A 13014-nucleotide genomic window follows, 5' to 3' on the forward strand; every position below is an offset into this window, starting at 1 on the left:
CTGACCACCACTCCTCCGAGAGGAGTGACAATGATTGCTTTTAATATGAAATCTGTTATTAATATTTTCAAAAAACAACTTGAAGCAGCTTCCTGGGAACTGATACTCAAAATTCCCTTGTCTCATACTCTAGTTTTCCTTTGGCTTTTCCTCCTCCAGTTTCATTGATTGATTGATTGATTGATTGATTTTTTTTTTTTTTTTGAGACAGAGTCTCACTCTGTCACCCAGGCTGGAGTGCAGTGGCACGATCTTGGCTCACTGCAATCTCTATCTCCCCGGTTCAAGTGATTTTCCTGCCTCAGCCTCCCGAGTAGCTGGGATTACAGGCGCACACCACCAGGCCTGGCTAATTTTTTTATTTTTAGTAGAGATGGGGTTTCGCCATGTTGGCCAGGCTGCTCTCAAACTCCTGACCTTAGGTGATCCACCCCTCTCAGCCTCCCAAAGTGTGGGATTATAGGCGTGAGCTACTGCGCCCAGCCACATTTCACTGATTTCTAATAAGGATTTAATGTTTGATCAGGGATTGAAAAACATATATAGTCATACTCATCAACCACTGGATTAAAATCATAATGCTGCAGAGGAAGTCTACCTAGTTAAAAGCATAGCAATTTAACTGTAATGCTCTCTCATAATTTAAAAAAATACAAAATACTTCAATGTTGATTTTAAAGACAAATCCACAAAATAATACCTCACCTTCAGGCAATCAATAAATACAACTTTGATAAGCTACTCACATTCTCCCATATACTTCAAGTAATCTCTAGATTACTTATAATACCTAATACAATGTTATGTTATGTAAAATAAATAAATAAATAAATAAAATAAAAATGAGGCCAGGCAAAGTGGTTCCTGGCTGTAATCTCAACACTTTGGGAGGCCAAGGTGGGATGATTGCTAGAGCCCAGGAGTTCAACACCACCCTGGGCAACACAGAGAGAACCCTGTTTCTACAAAAAATAATTTTAAGGCCAGGCCTGGTAGCATGTGCCTATATTCCTAATTACTTGGGAGGCTGAGGCGGGAGGATCGCTTGAGTCCAAGAGGTTAAGGCTGCAATGAGGTATTACTGCACCCTGGCACTCTGGCACCACTCAGGGCAACAGAGTGAGACCCTGTCTCAAAAAAAAAAAAAAAAAAGACTTTCACAGTAGCAAACACTGAAATAAATTTGGTTAATGTTAAACATTCCAGCAATCTCTTTTTTTTTTTTTTGAGACGGAGTCTCGCTCTGTCGCCCAGGCTGGAGTGCAGTGGCCGCATCTCAGCTCACTGCAAGCTCCGCCTCCCGGGTCTACGCCATTCTCCTGCCTCAGCCTCCCGAGTAACTGGGACTACAGGCGCCCGCCACCTCACCCGGCTAGTTTTTTGTATTTTTTAGTAGAGACGGGGTTTCACCGTATTAGCCAGGCTGGTCTCGATCTCCTGACCTTGTGATCCGCCCGTCTTGGCCTCCCAAAGTGCTGGGATTACAGGCTTGAGCCACCGCGCCCGGCCAGCAATCTCTTTAGTTTTATTTTTTTTGTGGAGACAGGGCCTCACTGTGTTGCATAGGCTGGTCTTCAACTCCTGGGCTCCAGCAACACTCCTGCCTTGGCCTCGCAAAGTGCTGGGATTACAAATGTGCGTCTCCTTCCCTGGCCTCTAGCGATCACTTTTTAAAGTCAGCTTTGAACCATGATTTTTTTTTTTTTTTTTTTTGAGAGGGAGTCTTGCTCTGCTATGGTGTAATCTCTACTCACTGCAACCTCTGCCTCCTGAGTTGCTGGGATTACAGGCATCCCCCACCATGCCTGGCTAATCTTTGTATTTTTAGTAGAGACAGGGTTTCACCATGTTGGCCAGGCTGGTCTCGAACTCCCGACCTCAATTGATGCACCCGCCTCAGCCTCCCAAAGTGCTGGGATTATAGGTGTGAGTCACCGTGCCCGGCCTGAACTGTTATTTAACAATTAAAACCCAAATGCAATGGTCTACATCAAATGTGAGGACATATATTTGTAACATTTTCCCTCAGTGAGGATACTGAAAAAAAAAAAAAATTCGAATATTCTATGGTATGAATATTTATGCAAGATACAATGGACTAAAATGTTTAGGCTAAATTAAAAATGCATTTGGCAAAAATAGGACCTCACAAATAGTCAACTGATTTTTGACAAAGAAGTAAAGGCAATACAATGGAGATGCAATGGCAATATATGTATTGTCTTTTTAACAAATGGTTCTAGAACAACTGAACATCCACATGCAAATAAGGAATCTAGACACAGACCTTACACCTTTCCCAAAAACTAATTTAGAGTGAATTACAGACCTAATGTAAAACACAAAACAATAAACTCCTAGAAGGCAACACAGGAGCAAGTGTAGATGACTTTGAATTTGGTGATGACTTTTTAGATACAATACCAAAGGTACAATCCATGAAAGAAAGAAGGTGGACTTCATTAAAATTAAAAATGTATGCTTTGCAAAAGACAATGCAAAAAGAAGAGGACCAGCCACAAACTGGGAGAAAATATCTGTAAAAGACCTATCCAATAAAGGACTGCTACCCAAAATTTACAAAGAACTCTTAAAACACAACAATACGGAAACATGAAGACTTATTTTAAAATGGTCAAAAGTCCTGAACAGACAACTCACCAGAGAAGATATACAGAGAACAAATAAGCATATGAACAGATGCTCAACATCATATGTCACCAGGGAAATGCAAACTAAAACAACAATGAAATATCATGCATCTATCAGAATGGCTAAAAGCTAGAACATCGATGCCATCAAATGCTGGGGTGGACGTGGAGCAACAAGAACTCTCATTTCTTGCTGGTGGGGATGCAAATGGGACACACACTTTGCAAGGCAGTTTGGGAGTTTCTTACAAAACTAAAAATTTTTTTGTAAGAAATTCATTCAGTCTCCATAGAGATGTCAAAAATTGCCAATGCTGGTCGGGTGCGGGGGCTCACACCTGTAATCCCAGCACTTTGGGAGGCCAAGGTAGGCAGATCACTTGAGGCCAGGAATTCAAGATCAGCCTGGCCAACATGGCAAAACCCTCTCTCTACTGAAAAAAAAAAAAAAAAAAATACAAAAATTAGACTAGGTGCGGGTGGCTCATGCCTGTAATCCCAGGACTTTCAGAGGCCGAGGTGGGTGGATCACTTGAGGTCAGAGTTCGAAACCAGCCTGGCCAACATGGTGAAACCCCTTCTCTACTAAAAGTACAAAAAAAAAAAAAAAAAAAAATAGCTGGACGTGGTGGCACACAACTGTAGTCCCAGCTACTCGGGAGGCTGAGGCTGGAGAATCGCTAGAACCTGGGAGGTGGAGGTTGCAGTGGCCGAGACTGCGCCATTACACTCCAGATGGGGTGACAGAGCGAGACTCCATCTCAAAAAAAAAGAAAAAAAAAAAAGCCAGGCATGGTGGCGGACGCCTGTAATCCTAGCTATCTGGGAGGCTGAGGCACAAGAATTCCTTGAACCTGGGAGGTGGAGTGAGCCGAGATGGTGCCACTGCACTCCAGCCTGGGCAACAGAATGAGATTCCCTTTTTTTTTAAAAACAAAAACAAAAACAAAAACACCTTGCCAATGCTGACTACGTTGCAAGTCATCACAGCAGGGTATTGGGAAAAGTTTTCAATTAGCAGTAAGCATGCCTCGGATAAACCTCAGTGCCTATGATACTGCCACTGTGCTAAGCTGAACACATTCTTACCATCCAATCAAGCAGTTGTACTCCTTGGTATTTGCCTAAATGAGCTGAAAACTTCTATCTACACAAAAACCTACACATGGATGTTTATAGCAGCTTTATTCACCATTGCCAAAACTTAGAAGCAGCCAAGTGTCCTTTAGTAGGTGAACGAATAAACTGTTGTACATCCACATAATGGACTATTATTCAGTGCTAAAAATAAATGAGCTATCAAGCCATAAAAAGACATGGAGAAATCTTAAATGCATATTTCTATGAAAAGAGCCAACCAAATGCTACATACTGTATGATTAAAACTATATGACATTCTAGAAAAGGCATAACCATGGAAACAGTAAAAACCATCAGTGGTTGTCAGGGGTTTCAGAAGGGTGATGAATAAGCAGAGCTCAGAGGATCTTTGGGGCAGTGAAAATACTTTGTATGGTACAGTAATGTTGGATACATGTCATTTTGCATTTGTCCAAACCCATAGAATGTACACCACCAAGAGTGAACCCTAATGTAAACTGTGGACTTTGGGTGTAATGCTGTGTCAATGTAGGCTTTTTTTCTTCTTTTGAGACAGGGTCTCACTCTGTCACCCAGGCTGGAGTGCAGTGGCGCAATCTCAGCTCACTGCAACCTCCACCTCCCAGGTTCTAGCAATTCTCCTGCCTCAGCCTCCCACGTAGCTGGGATTACAGGCATGCACCACCACACCCAGCTAATTTTTGTATTTTTAGTAGAGACAGGGTTTTGCCATGTTGGCCAGGCTGGTCTCGAACTCCTGGCCTCAAGTGATCTGCCTGCCTCAGCCTCGCAAAGTGCTGGGATTACAGAAGTGAGTCACTGCCCCGCGGCTGTAGATTCATTAATTGTATCAAATGTACCACTCTGCGGGGGATGTTAATAGGGAGGCTGTGCGTGTATGGGGGCATGGGTATGCACCCCTTTCTCTACACAATTTTGCTATGAACGTAAAACTACTTTGAAAATGGTATTAATTTTTAAAAAGAAGGGAGGGAGGGAAGAAAGGAAGAAGAAAAAAATTAAGGCTGGGCATGGTGGTACACACCTATAATCCCAGCACTTCGAGAGGCCAAGGCAGGAGGATCACTTGAGCCCAGGAGTTTGAGACCAGCCTGGGCAATACAACATAGCGAGACCCTGTCTCTACCAAAAAAAAAATAGTAATTAGCTGAGTATGGTTGTGTATGCCTGCAGTCCTAGCTACTCAGGAGGCTGAGGCAGAAGGATCACTTGAGCCCAGGAGGTCGAGGCTGCAGTGGGCTAGAATTGTGCCATTGCACTCCTGCCTGGAGACAGAGTGAGATCCTGTCTCTAAAACAAAACAAAACAAAACAAAAAAGAAGTAAAGGGAAACAGTAAAAAGTAGTTTAACATAGTAAAGAGCTTTGACTCTGAAGAACAAAAGCACAATGGCCCTGGATAAACAAAATGTGATCTCTCTTTACAATGTAATATTCAACCATAAAAAGGAACCACCCACTAGCCCAGTAGTGGCGGCTCATGCCTGTCATCCCAACACTCTGGGAGGCAGAGGCGGGCAGACTGCTTGAGCCCAGAAGTTCAAGACCAGCCTGGGAAACATGGTGAAACTCTGTCTCTACAAAAAATACAAAAGCTAGCCAGGCATGGTGGCACATGCCTGTAAGTCCCAGCTACTCAGGGGGCTGAGGTGAGAGGACTGCTTAAGCCCAGGAGGTCAAGGCTGCACGACTGCACTCCAGCCTGGGTGACAGAGCAAGCCCCTGTCTCAGAAAAAAAAAAAAAAAAAGGAATGACGTACTGATACGTGCTACAATGTAGATGAACTTTGAAAATATTATGCTAAGTGTAAGAAGCCAGGCACAAAAGGACATATATTGTATGATTCCTTTTATATGAACTATCTACAATAAGTAAATACATAAAGACAGAAAGCAAACTGTGGTTGCCAGGAGCTGGCAGGAGGAAGTAATGTAGATAGATTGCTTAAAGAGTATTGGTTTTCTTTTCAGTGATGAAACTGTTTGAGAGCTAGATGGAGGTAGTGGTTGCACAGCATTGTGAATGTACTAAACACCACTGAATTGTAAACTTGAAAATGGTTAGGTTTTGCTTTTCTTCATACAGTACTTCTGACTTCATTTTAGAAGAGAATGTACTTAGAATCACCGGGGTTTTTACCCCTAGTATGCCCTTCTAAGCCGAAATCAAAATAAAAATTCTTATTTAATAAATAAAATAGAATTTCTTGCTTTGTAGATTTATTATAGAATCACTTTGGATAGTGATTCTATAAAAGTATAAAATTACTTTAAAAACATAAAAGCACGGCTGGGTGCGGTGGCTCACACCTGTAATCCCAGTACTTTGGGAGTCTCAGGCGGGCGGATTGCCGGAGTTCAGGAGTTCGAGACCAGCCTGGGCAACACGGTGAAACCCCATCTCTACTAAAAAATCCAAAAAATTAGCCAGGTGTGGCAGCATGTGCCTGTAGTCCCAGCTACTCAGAAGGCTGAGGCAGGACAATTGCTTGAATCCAGGAGGCAGAGGTTGCAGTGAGCCGAGATCATGCCACTGCACTCCGGCCTGGGTGACAGAGCGAGACTCTGTCTCTAAATAAACAAACAAGCACTTAAAATCCAATTTAAGTTGTTGGGCATTGGTGGTTCAGTGGTAGAATTCTCACCTGCTAATTCAAGTTGCTGGATTAAATTCCTACCACCTTAGGCATCTATGTTACAAATGTGGAAGAACTGGTGGCAACAGGTGCACACTGACCTACCCATATCTTCTTTCATCCCTCCTCGCATCAGATGGCAGATCCTGAACAAGACAGTTGACCAGAGTTGTGGGCTGGCCTGTGGTTAAGAAAGCCAAATTACCCAATCTCTGCACGCAGACAAAGCCTTAGCAGCACCTCCTATAACCAGTGGTGGTAACCGACTATAGCAATGGATTAAAACTGTGTTTTCCAACCCATTCTGTGCAAGACACAGTTGTGAACTTGCCCCTTGTGAATAGAGAGGGCAATAGAACAACCACAAACAGAAATAACTTCTATCATGCCAAGTGGTACAGAGGAGGGAAGAAGAGGGGCTGAGAAAGATTATGTCAAATGTGGCAGAAAACATTAAGATGAGGAGAGGCACGGGAGGAAATCTGGAATGTGAACAGAAAGGCCAGGGAGAAGGGAAGTGAGGTAGGTAGTCCACCTGAAGGAGGACAGAAGACCTAAGAGAACATGACCATAACAGGGTGTGAAACCTCCAGCCCAGCAGGCTTAATCCAAGAAATGGAGAGGGAAGAGCTGCATACTGTCTGTGGGTCCTCCTGAACCAGTCTACCTTCTCGCTTCCCAAACCATCCAGCACCCCAAAACATCTTAATCAGTTTTTATTTAAGACCAGCCAGCAGAACTAAAATGCTTTTTTCAGGGGTCTCTGAAAATATCATTCCAGAAAAAAATCTTCACTTGCCTGCAGATGTCTACGGAAATGCCTCTACCTTCAACAATTAGACAAAAAACCCTGAAAATAAAACCCTCTGGTTGAAGCAACACCATAGGATACCTGATAATATTCCACTAATCAGACCTTAAGCTACTTACCCGACCTTTCCATCTTGAGTTTCAAAGACAAGAAGGGAAACAAAACCTAGGAAATCATTTGTCCCAAGTTGACTGGGGATGCATTCCTGCTTTCCTTCATCCGGAAATGAAAAATAAAAGCTGAACTCTGACAGTCTTAATAAAAGCAAGCAACTCTGTTTCATGCACTTGATAATTTATAAATGTTTTTTGATTGCTCATTAGTTTTGAATATGGTTGACTTTGTACAAAAGGAATTTCATTCTCCACTGATTTGCTAATCACGAAACCATCACTAACACAGGACTATGGGTTTCTGTGTCCACACTTGCTCAGCGCCACCCTCCTCCTGCCTGCACCTGTGAGCAAGTGAACAAACGGTCTGAAGACACAGGCTGGGAAATACCACTTCAGAGCGATGCTGAGCTACAAGAGGCCTGCAAAGATCCCCAAATGCCCCAACCAAGGAGGTGTTTGCTCGTCTGCTGCGGGGGGTCACATTCATTTCACTTCTTTAAAAGCCCAGTTGGAATAGTAACGTTCTAGGAAATGCTTTTTCAGTCGAAGTTAATTGAAGTAATGTGAAAGTTCAGTTTCTATTTCAGAAATGATGCTCTGATTTTTAATTTGTAACACCCCAAGCCTATTTAAATTCTTTACCTCCAATGCTTATTCCAACCCAGAAAGCATACATTAGGAAGGAAGAGAGTTCACCCACGGTCATGTGGGCACTGCCCATCAGCAGCCCTCCTTTGTACAGGACAGAAAGCACAATCAGGTTTCCGGAGAGCCCAGTCTGTCGAATGAACAAAACACAGAAGTCAGGTGGGAATCAAGGACCCAGAATGCAAAAAGCGTGAACACAGCCTGTAATGTACCTTTTTCATTCAACTGTCACAGCAAGATTTTTCCAAAATATTAATTTTACCTGAGTTTCAAATTAAAAATGGTTTTGTAATATTGCAATAATGAAGAAAACAATCTAATCACCATGAAAACCTATAAGCTAAGTCTCCCATCAGATCCTGATTTTACCCCATCTACTCAGTTTGCAAAGGATAAAAGTAATACCAAAGGTTCCTTCCCTAACTAGAGGAAACAAATAAATATCTACTACGTGGGTTTATATAATACAATGAGATGTTCTGGGCAAGGACACAAGCCTGAGGAGCTGGCCTCCTGTATCTGTGGCCTGCTTTTACCTTGGTAGCATGTGTGGTTGTCTTAGGCATAGGGGCAGCCTTCTCCGGGCTGCTGCTCCTTATCTGTTAATCATAGCAATGATGGAATTGTCTCTGAAGTTTTTTTCAGTTTACATGTATCTTGAATTTGCCCTCATGGTGATTTTCTATTTCCGTGTCCTATTTGAGTGCATTGTGATTGATTTTTTATACTTCTTTCTTGAAACACATTGAGGTGATTTTGGTTAATCCTCAGACTTTGCTGGCATGAGAATGACCCAGAAGGCCTGTTAAACAGATTGCTGGCCCCAGTTTCCTACCCAGCAGATCTGCGACGGAGCTGAGTCTCGGCGAGGCTGACCACGGCCCAGGCAAAGCTGATGCCACAGGCCTGCACCGCACAAATAATCAGTGCCCGATCGCACCATGCACTGACTTTTCTCTAAGGACATTTACTTGTTTCTTCCTTTTTCACAAAAATATTTTAAAGAAAGTCATTCTCAGCCTTGAAATTAAGACTAAAATTTTAAAAATTAAAATCATTTTCTACTTATGCTGAACACCACAGAATAAAACTCTCACCATTCTAACATCTGCCACTTTCACTTTTTGCAAAATGATCTACTTACTGCTCCAAAGAAGCCAGCCCGAGCGAATGCCTCTTTCCTTGCTAACTGCATCACATAGTGCACTTTGCTGGCATATTTGTCTCTTTCAGTCATTTCTTTCCCAAAGGCTCGAACAGTTCTTACATTTCCAATACGTTCCTCAGCTAGCTGGGAGAATAATAAATACATTTCAGGAGGAGAAGGGTCATATTTCAAGAGCTTCTAGAAGCAAAAATAAAATGTGGTTCTCATTTCATTTATTTACTTATTAAAAAGAAAAGAAAAGAAATAGTGATAGTAAGAAGTGAGAACTCCCTAAAAGACACTATCAATGGAAAACCACTCTTGATACATGACTAAGTCAAAAAAGAGTGACAGCAAAGTACACAAAGCAATCCTAGTTTTGGGGGAAAAAACTATACCTAAACATATCATATATATAGACAGAAAAATAGGAGCATATGTAGATGCAGAAATACATTTTTATGCAGAGAAAAAGACAGACTCCAAAATGTTAATAATAATTCTAAAAGACAGGATTATGCGTATTTTTGTTTTCTCTCTATTTTCGAATTTTTCAACAATAAACATGCATGGTTTTTTTTGTTTTTTTTTTGAGACGGAGTCTCGCCCTGTCACCCAGGCTGGAGTGCAGCGGCTCAATCTCGGCTCACTGTAAGCTCTGCCTCCTGGGCTCACACCATTCTCTTGCCTCAGCGTCCGGAGTAGCTGGGACTACAGGCGCCCGCCACCATACCTGGCTAATTTTTTGTATTTTTAGTAGAGACAGGGTTTCACCATGTTAGCCAGGATGTTCTCGATCTCCTGACCTTGTGATCTGCCTGCCTCGGCCTCCCGAAGTGCTGGGATTATAGGCGTGAGCCACTGCACCCAGCCCCATGCATGGTTTTTGTACCATGAAAGTATAATGGTTATTTTTAATTTTTCTTTTTTTTTTGGGAACGGAGTTTCACTCTTGTCACCCAGGCTGGAGTGCAATGGCACAATCTTGGCTCACTGCAACCTCTGCCTCCCGGGTTCAAAATTCTCCTTGTCTCAGTCTCCCACGTAGCTGGGATTACAGGCAGGAACCAGCGCGCCCAGCTAATTTTTGTATTTTTAGTAGAAACAAGGTTTCTCCATGTTGGCCAGGCTGGTCTCAAAGTCCTGACCTCAAGTGATCCACCCGACTTGGCCTCCCAAGGTGCTGGGATTATAGGCACGAGCCACTGCACCGGGCCATTTTTAATTTTTGAAAAGATAACGTTGCACAGCATTGCAAAGCCAGATTTATTAAATTAATGAAACACAGTGTTATCTAGTAACTATTTTCAAAACCTGATTAACTGTTTTGTCCCATAACAAACAGTGATAGTGGCTAGGTATGGTGGTTCACGCCTGTAATCCCAGCACTCCAGGAGGCTGAGGTGGGAGAATCGTTTGAGCCCAGGAATTTGAAACCAGCCTGGGCAACACAGTAAGACCCTGTCTCTACAAAAAATTTTAAAAATTAGTGGGCATGGTGGCATGTGGCTATAGTCCCAGCTACTGAGGAGGCTGAGGTGGGAGGATCACTCGAGCCTGGGAGGTTAAAGCTTCACTGAGCTGTGATTATACCACTGCACTCTAGCCTAGAGTGCATGAAAAAGACTTTTCTCATGTACCCTGTCTCAAAAAAAAAAAAAAAAAAAAAAGAAAGACAGAAAGAAAGAAAAGAAATAGTGATGGTAAGAAGTGAGGACTCCACAAAATGTTTAGTCAAGTTGGATCTACTTTGAGATATGGGTAGAAACTTAGTCTAGAAAACAGAGTAGTTTAAGTTTCTGGGATCTTGGGGTAATTTCTAATGAAAGGAAAGGAAGGCACTTTATTGAAAAACCTAAGCACATCCCTTAGGATCTGCCGTCTAGGATCCTGGCTGTGACCCCATTCTGCTGGAAACCACATGGATGAGAAAGGGCTTTTACCTGAGTGGCTTGTGCCAGGGAATCCTGGGTGACTTTGGTCAGTTTCCGTAGATATCGTCCATAAATTACAGCAATGATTGACACTGGAGGTACCACGCTCAAAACAAAGGTGGCCAGATTAGGTGAGATAAAAAACTGTCAAAAACAAAAAAAATTGAGAGGTGTTTGTTACATAGGGTGGCAAGACATTCTCATTACCTACGATGGGGAGTGTGTGTAGGGGTGTGTCTGTGTGTGTGTGAGTGTGTTTAAATTAACAGCAGGCTTGAAGGTACTGTCCCCAAGTTGTTACATCCTGTTTGGGTGGAATTTTTCAGACATCTTTATTCTTCACAAAACCCCATAAATATTCAGCATGCCACACAGAAGAAAGGTGACAAGCAATTGCTGAAGAAAGAATCCTCAGGCCAATACTAGATCAGACCATGCTGTTTAACAACAGAGTGGGAAGAGACAGGATGAGTGTGGCAGAGGCCTGTTCTGCTCCACACTCCAGACCATATCAGGAGTTGTGTATTCAGGTCTGAACCACCTGTAGGCACTGAACAACCAGAGCAACACGTCCCATCAAAATGACCAAGACGGTGAAGTCACCAAAAAACCTCACACTGGGTAGGGTGTGGTGGCTCACGCCTGTAATCTCAGTACTTTGGGAGGCCAAGGCAGGTGGATCACCTGAGGTCAGGAGTTCAAGACCAGTCTGACCAACATGGTGAAACCCTGTCTCTACTAAAAATACAAAAATTAGCCGGGTGTTGGGGTGCACGCCTGTAATCCCAGGTACTCAGCAGGCTGAGGCAGGAGAATCGCTTGAACCCGGGAGGTGGAGGTTGCAGTGAGCCAAGACTGAGTCACTGCACTCCAGCCTGGATAACAAGAGCAAAACTCTGTCTCAAAACAAAAACAAAAACAAAAACCACACATTGCATGACAAACAGTCAACAGAGGACTTGGAGGACACAACCAACAAGTCGAAGAAGAATTAAAGCTGCTTGCATGGCTCAGTGGACTGAAGTCTGCAGGATGGCTCTGGGCTCAACATACCGAGAAGCTTCTAGTAACTGGAATTGCTGAAAGAATAACCTAACTTCTAGAAGTAAGTAACAGAGGGTTTCCCTGTCAACCTTGCAATTTGGTGATTGTACTTTCAATAGTACTAGCATGTCTTTGACAAATTACTAAAATCTACCATATCTCATTTGCACAGAAAATAGTATAATCAGTACAAGGCTAAATAATACTAACGAAAAGCTGCAAACTGAAATGTAAGTGGATGGACCAACCAATCATTCACTCATTCATTTACTCATTCAACAAGTTGTTACTGAGTGCAAGCACTATTCCAGGCACCTGGGAGATAACCAACCCTCACAGAGTTTTCATGCAAGAAAGAAGAGATAAGACTTAGATAATAGACAAGTATAAGAGAGAGAAAGTATCACTTCAGATGTAACATGATCTTGGAAGACCTCTCCACCAACAGGGAAGAGCCACTGCATAAAGGCCCTGAGGCAGAAAGGAGGTTGGCACCTTCACAGAGGAGCAAGCAGATGTGTACACAAATGTCCCACCCTGAGAAGACAAGTCCATCAGGACACCTGGGGTGAGCCTTGGGGAGCATAATCATATCTCTGATGGTCCCTATCAGGACATGAGACCAACAGGACAGGTCTAACACTTCTGGGGCCTGAACACAACTGATGTCAAATGAACCGACCGGACAGGTGTCCTCTGTGTGGGGCAGGCACAGTCCATCAAGATTCTCCTAGAACTGTCCCAGAACCACCCCCTTCCTTCACTGTGGTTCCATACTTAATGAAAAACCTTCTGGCCAGGCGCGGCGGCTCAAGCCTGTAATCCCAGCACTTTGGGAGGCCGAGACAAGCGGATTACGAGGTCAGGAGATCGAGACCACCCTGGCTAACATGGTGAAACCCCATC

At 43.1% G+C, this 13014-nt stretch overlaps 1 protein-coding gene and 1 pseudogene across 1 annotated transcript in view; both read right to left on the reverse strand.

Annotated features, from left to right (window-relative positions):
- ABCB10 (ATP binding cassette subfamily B member 10) overlaps positions 1-13014 on the reverse strand; it is a 43030-nt gene that overhangs the window by 15069 nt on the left and 14947 nt on the right. The window contains exons 4-6 of the mRNA XM_025365610.1: positions 11074-11208; positions 9128-9274; positions 7978-8113 (exon numbers count right to left, since the gene is read on the reverse strand). Of these exons, the coding sequence (XP_025221395.1) occupies positions 7978-8113; positions 9128-9274; positions 11074-11208 (418 nt within the window). The remainder of the gene's footprint in view (positions 1-7977; positions 8114-9127; positions 9275-11073; positions 11209-13014) is intronic.
- Positions 3575-3726, reverse strand: LOC112615051 (annotated as a pseudogene).

This window comes from Theropithecus gelada, chromosome 1 (genome assembly GCF_003255815.1).
Source record: "Theropithecus gelada isolate Dixy chromosome 1, Tgel_1.0, whole genome shotgun sequence".
NCBI classification, from domain to species: Eukaryota; Metazoa; Chordata; class Mammalia; order Primates; family Cercopithecidae; genus Theropithecus; species Theropithecus gelada.